The 5,924-nt window shown below is 38.0% G+C and overlaps 1 protein-coding gene across 2 annotated transcripts; it reads right to left on the reverse strand.

The window, feature by feature from the left end:
* Positions 1-500: 500 nt before the first annotated feature.
* Positions 501-3,511, reverse strand: LOC126785369 (2-oxoglutarate-Fe(II) type oxidoreductase hxnY). Of its 2 annotated transcripts, none has more exons than XM_050511038.1 (11): positions 3,254-3,511; positions 2,963-3,158; positions 2,742-2,843; positions 2,564-2,615; positions 2,152-2,273; positions 1,960-2,060; positions 1,810-1,868; positions 1,506-1,562; positions 1,290-1,335; positions 1,033-1,112; positions 501-928 (listed from the first exon to the last, which is right to left on the reverse strand). In XM_050511038.1, exons 1-11 carry the CDS (start codon positions 3,359-3,361, stop codon positions 838-840), a joined length of 1,014 nt encoding a protein of 337 aa, XP_050366995.1. In that variant the 5' UTR covers positions 3,362-3,511; the 3' UTR covers positions 501-837. The 2 variants fall into 2 exon arrangements, with proteins under 2 accessions (XP_050366995.1, XP_050367004.1); XM_050511047.1 differs by having other exon boundaries at positions 502-928; positions 2,742-2,840.
* Positions 3,512-5,924: the final 2,413 nt, after the last annotated feature.

Below are 5,924 nucleotides of genomic sequence, written 5' to 3' on the forward strand. Positions count from 1 at the left end.
CTGAGTGATGCTGTGCTATTTCATTTGGTGAAAGATGATGTCTGTAAAATTAGTGAAAATCTGGTGTTTCTGGTCTCCTCTATATCAAATAAAGATGGCATCAATGGATCTGATAAGGTTTTAATTTGGAGAAAATTCTAATAGGGTTGGTTTATCACGTTTTAAATTCTATTTCGATCCAAAAGTTTTCTCATCACACCCCACCGTAGACCAATTCAGATCAGTGTCTTCAACAACTAACTGTGATAAAATTGTTTGCTGAATCATATTGCTTTTTTTAGTGGTAAGATTGCTATACATAACAGCATATGAATTTACAGATGAATCTTTCTGCCACAAACCTCAAACAAGACTGCCTCCGTTTAACTCGTTCATTAATTCTGAGATTCTTAGCGACTTAACAAGGTTCTAAAACCACTCTTGCGAAGCAAATGTGGCAACTGGTTAGATTGTGGTGCTGGTTTTCTCATAATCTCATCCCTAATTCTTCATCAATCATCTAACCTTTTCCATCTCCGAAAATTGTTGAAAAGCAAAAGTGACAAAAGAGGAGATTCCAGTTCCACCATTGAAAATTATCTCACTACAAGAGCTGGAGGGTTAATATTGTTTACATATAGGAATCTCTATTTCATAAAGTATACATGAAAAGACTGCAAGAGCTTATTCCCTTTATTGTTTCTTCAAGTTGCAAAACATCTTGCCATCGAATGGAAGGATATGAAAACATAACACTGAATTTACAGAGGGTCAGAAAGGCATCTCGCTCCCTGACCAACTACTATGCTAGCTATCTAATAAAAGAGATTCATCTTGATTTGCAAACGAGTTGCATACTTACTTTTTAATTTCTTTGTAAGTAGTCTGGTCAGTATGAGTATCACTATAGCGCTGGCTCAGGTAAGTGTGACATAAGATTGGAGGAAACCTGGGAAAGTAGACAGATGAAGAATCATAGTTTTAGCTTTTAGGTAACTGTTTTCAGTTGCTAAAGTAGTAACTGTGAAATTGGTGAAGAAATTAAGCGCTCACTTGGGAGGGTTGTTTTCTGACTTGCAGGTAGGCAAGCACTCCACAAGACAATCATGACTAGGTTCTATGAAGTAAGCAATCTGCCAAAGATAAGAAGGAAAATCATATATTTTCCATCAGAGTTGAAAACAGTCGAAATGATGAAACTCATTCCGGAACATAAAGTCGACAAATATAACCAATGCAGGTATATATAAAACTATAGACTATTGCGGGCAACAATACAGCCAGAAAGAAAAGAAAAGAAGAAGGCATACAGAGTATCTCTCTTGACCGTTCCCTACGACTCTATGCAATGTGGACCTGAAAGTAGGAACAGGTGTCACACAATAGTTGAACACAAAAATCTTGATTAGGATAACGCAAATATGAGCCAACCGCATTGCACAGAGGCTGAAATTGTCAGCATCCGTTTCATAGGAGCAGATAATACACTTTGGATTGTATTTACAACTGAGAAACATGTACAGTACTTGAATTTACAGTTGCTCCAGCGTTCTAGCATGTCGCCAAGATTCACTATAAATGCTCTGCAAAGAAAAAGAGAAAGAGAGAGAAAAGCATTGTTACCCCTCTGAATCAAAATGGTGTTTTTGCATTGTCCATTGTTTTCACTCTTGTATACAGACAAGCTTCAAAATATGTCACCAACTAAATATGCTCAACTAAGAAAGCTTTAAAATGGTCATAGTGGACATATAAACATAGCACATCTAAATTAAACAGCTTCACCTACTCAGGTTTTATCATTTTCCAGTTACTGGTTGAATTACTAACCCTTTAACCGGTGCTACATATTCCCATAATTGAGGTTTGGCATCCTTATCCTTGCCTATCTGCAATGAAATAACAGATTAATGATGTTAATTTACCAGTTACGACAGTCTCTACTAGATGCATAGCTAACTTTCTGATCAGCCTTCTTACTTGGAGACCTAAGACATCATCGGTTGCCAAGAGGGTAATGAGACCATAGTCAGAATGAGCTCCCGCTCCAAAAATTCCATTTGATGGATCAGAAACTTTTCCTATGTATAAGAAGAAAATGACAACAGCTCCTCAGATAAGTTTAAAGTAAGATACTTCATAAAGTTCCAAAGGTTCTAACTGAGATTAGACCTTCATAGTGCAGTAAGCGGAATATCGCAATAGCCTCACCAAGCATCTCTTGCTTATCAAAGAAATGAACATCTAGGTCAAGAGCAAGGGCTATGAGCCTAGCAACCGCTTTACCCACCTCTCTGAGACAATGTACCCCAAAACAGCTCATAAGCTCTAGTTTTGAACCCACTATACATCAATCATTCTAGAAAGTAGTAATCTGAATCAGATACTTAGACCAGTAATCTTAGAAAGTTTCAGGCAAAATTGTAAAGTCAGCTTGCACACTTGGAAAATCAGACTTCTCATGAAATTAGTTCCTCGGACTTCTCACACCACAGAAACATTGTACCACAAGCATTTACAAAAAAAAAAAAACAGCTCTTCTCCATCCCGTGGAGATATGTAGAGTCAAGAATGTACAACTTACAAGGCTTGTCTTTGAAATTCTTCCATGGTCTCCCTCCACCCAGGTAAGATATCTACCAAAACAACAAAAAGGGATCATTAACATACTTCTAGACGCTCAAACGGACCACAGCACAAAAGCAAGTCGAGTTAAACGAATCAGCACAATGCCAGCTTTCCCAACTCTACTCATTCATTACCTGGAGCAGGCCAAACATTAGGACCGTAAAATGGTCTTTCCGATTTTGGGTCATCTTCAGCTACCTCAACTCCTATGTAATACCCCTCCTTGTAATCTCCTACTAATCAAGAACCAAGCTTTTTCTCAAAACAACAACAAAAACCCAGAATTTCAATCTAAAAAAAAAACACAAACTAGCAGCAGAAGAGTTTCTATGAGTGATATTTATATCGAACTAACCATGAACTTGGTTTTCATGGTCCAGATGCTCATCAAGAACAGGAGTATAACCCCTGTGCTTCTTGTTCCTCAAGAGCTTCATTTTTTCACCCAACGGTAAACCGAACATCCTCCTGCTCTGTGAAAAGACCTCGTCCATGAATTGCTCACTTATCCCATGATTTACCACGTAGAAGAAACCGCAATCCAAACAGGCCTAGAAACCCAGAACTAGATTAACTCCTAGACCAACGACGTTGCAACACAAAGTACAATGAAACATGAACAAGTTCGGAACTCTATGATGGGAACCTGTTTGAGTAGAGAGACGGATTGGTTCGTGTCTGTGCTGAAGAGATCAATACAGTTGAGAGACGATACTGATATGACTTCAGCACCGTGCTTGATTCCGTTATCCATTTTTCAGGTGAATTGAGCTGCGGGGAATTGTTGGTTTTCTGTGAAAGATTTGAGGGTGGAGAGTGGAAGCTATATATAGCTTTTCAGTTTTCAGTTTTCACCTTGAGAGTTATCTTGCTCCAGCAAGTTAAAGTGTTCTTGATGCCCGTTTGTTGGGCTCTCCGGGTGTTGTTTCCAACAGCTATAAGGCTCCGAAAATACATCTTTTACGGCGGACACTAATTTATTTCACCCATAAAGGTTTTTTTTTGTTGAAAATTCTAGATTAAAATTAATACTGACGGATTGGTTAAAAGTAACTCTAAGTCATGTAACATGTGAGGGTGTTTTTCGTGATTTTTTTGGGGATCTTTGTCAATCACTTAATTGGAGTTTTTCATTTTATTCTAAATTTTATGCTATGATTTTGACAATTAAATTGTCATTGCTAAAGGTTGGTTATACTTATAGTTGGAAAGTAATTATAAGTGTGGTGAAGTATTTCTCTCCCCGTAGAATTTGAGAATCTGTTGGTACAACAATCTATCTAAAGTCCACCTAATGTATTTTCAATACAATCACATTTTTAGAGAAGAAAATGTGATAGTTGACAAAATTGCAAATTTAGGCCTCACCAATAACTTTTTTACTTGGTATAATAGTTCTCCAAGTGTGCTCATTAAGTACTTACAAGATGATTATTTAGAATTTCCGAATTACTTAGCTACTCAAATTTAAAACTACATGTTAAACTGCTTGTACTTAGAGCTCGTGTTCGTGTTGTAATCTGTACTCAGTTAAAAAATAATAACGCATGCATAGAGTTGCTTACGAAGAGAGCAACTCCAAAATTAAAACAGAAAAATCCTAGATCGATCGGTTTCAGATCTTAGATTTATCCGGAAAATCTTCATAGATTACGATGCGCGGTGAAAGGGAGACAAACAGAAGCATCCCAATTTTTCACATGCTTAGTTGATTGGTAGCTGGATTGAAACATTTATGGGATCAGGAAAACTAGCAAGGACAGAAAGGCTGGGGTTCGAAATTAAACTCTTCCCCGGCGCCTTTTGGATTCAATTATGTATCAAATGGCGAATTTAATTAGACTGCAAATCTGCAATGCTAAACCTTAATTGCATATGTGATTGAAGTAGTACAGACATTTAACATCTCATTGATGATTCCTCAGCTACGCGACTAACCATTGACTAATATTATTTAGAGGAATTACAAAGAGAATTTATAGATCGGTAAACGGTAAGTAGGAGGGTCAAGCTAGAGCGTTGTTACGCTACAAATCACTTTTTTGAGTTTTTCCTATGATTATACATCTGCAATTAGGGCAGCAATTGGATCTGGCAATCCAATTTGATAAGCAGTTTCGGTGGTAGACATGGCCACATTGGGTTTGCTTACCATTACTTCCTTGAAAACCTTCGAAACAAACAGTACAAACATCATCAACTGTAGCCTCTGGCATCTGCTCTACCAAACAAATTGCGGTAAGTTCGTCCATAGTCTCAGAAATACTGTTCAAATTCTTGATGGAACTGCTAAACGCAGTCTCAAGGCCACTCACAGCAGTTTGGTGTCTTTGTGCTGCTCCAGGGTTGTTAAGCAGGAAATCACAAAGCTGCTGCAAGTCGTGTTGTAGTGCTAGACTCTGGTGAAGTATGTCTACTCCTGGTTGGGTAGTTTCTTGACTCGACAATGGTGACATTGTGCCTGTCCTTGATTTCATTCACTAAATCGAGGGAGATATATAGCGTGAGGATGAGAGAGAAGGATTGCTAGCGAATCAGCGTAAATCCTATCAGTAAAAGGAATCCGAAGTGAATTAGGTTTCTGTAAGATATGAATGGAGTCAATGGACCAAGAGAGAAGATGAGAAAGACCGAGAGAGACAAGTGGAAGGAAAGAGAAACACATATGAACCCTCGGATTTCACTCATTCAGATCTAATGGATGTAGATAAACCGTCCTTTTTTGTCCCTCAAACTTAGTCCCGCAGGTGAGCGGGCCTGGTTTTAATAGGCAATAACTGACATTCAGTCTTGGGTATTAAATTATGTAGCACGGACACGGACACGAGTGTCCGTATTGGACACGATTCGATACGTAGATACGGCATGTAGAAATTTTTTTGGACATGGACACGTGGTGGACACGTCAATTAAAATTATTTTAATATATATTTATTTATTTATTAAAAAATTAATTAAAAATTTGAAAGTATTTAGATATATATATATTAAAGTGTGCATAAATATAACAAAAACTGAATCTGTTGGAATGGTTGAGGATTTGTTGGGTCCTTTGGATGACCAAGGTTCGAATCCCACCACAAACATTCTTATTTTTATCATGAGTTTCTCTCCTTATATATATTAAAGTGTGCATAAATATAACAAAAACTGAATCTGTTGGAATGGTTGAGGAGTTGTTGGGTGCCTTGGATGACCAAGGTTCGATTCTCACCATAAGCACTTTCACTTTTATTATGAGTTGGTGCGTGTCCGCGTGTCCGGGCCGTGTCCAAATTGAGTTCGCGTGTCCGAGCGTGTCCGTGTCCGTGTCCGTG

Source organism: Argentina anserina, chromosome 1 (genome assembly GCF_933775445.1).
Source record: "Argentina anserina chromosome 1, drPotAnse1.1, whole genome shotgun sequence".
Taxonomy (NCBI): Eukaryota; Viridiplantae; Streptophyta; class Magnoliopsida; order Rosales; family Rosaceae; genus Argentina; species Argentina anserina.

Bases quoted from the DNA above. Each gene is read 5' to 3' on its own strand.
- LOC126785369 (XM_050511038.1), bottom strand. From the start codon at position 3,361: ATGGATAACGGAATCAAGCACGGTGCTGAAGTCATATCAGTATCGTCT. The intron at 3,159-3,253 runs GTTCCCATCATA...CTGGGTTTCTAG, and splicing joins CCGTCTCTCTACTCAAACAG to GCCTGTTTGGATTGCGGTTT. The intron at 2,844-2,962 runs GTTAGTTCGATA...GTTCTTGATTAG, and splicing joins CCATGAAAACCAAGTTCATG to TAGGAGATTACAAGGAGGGG.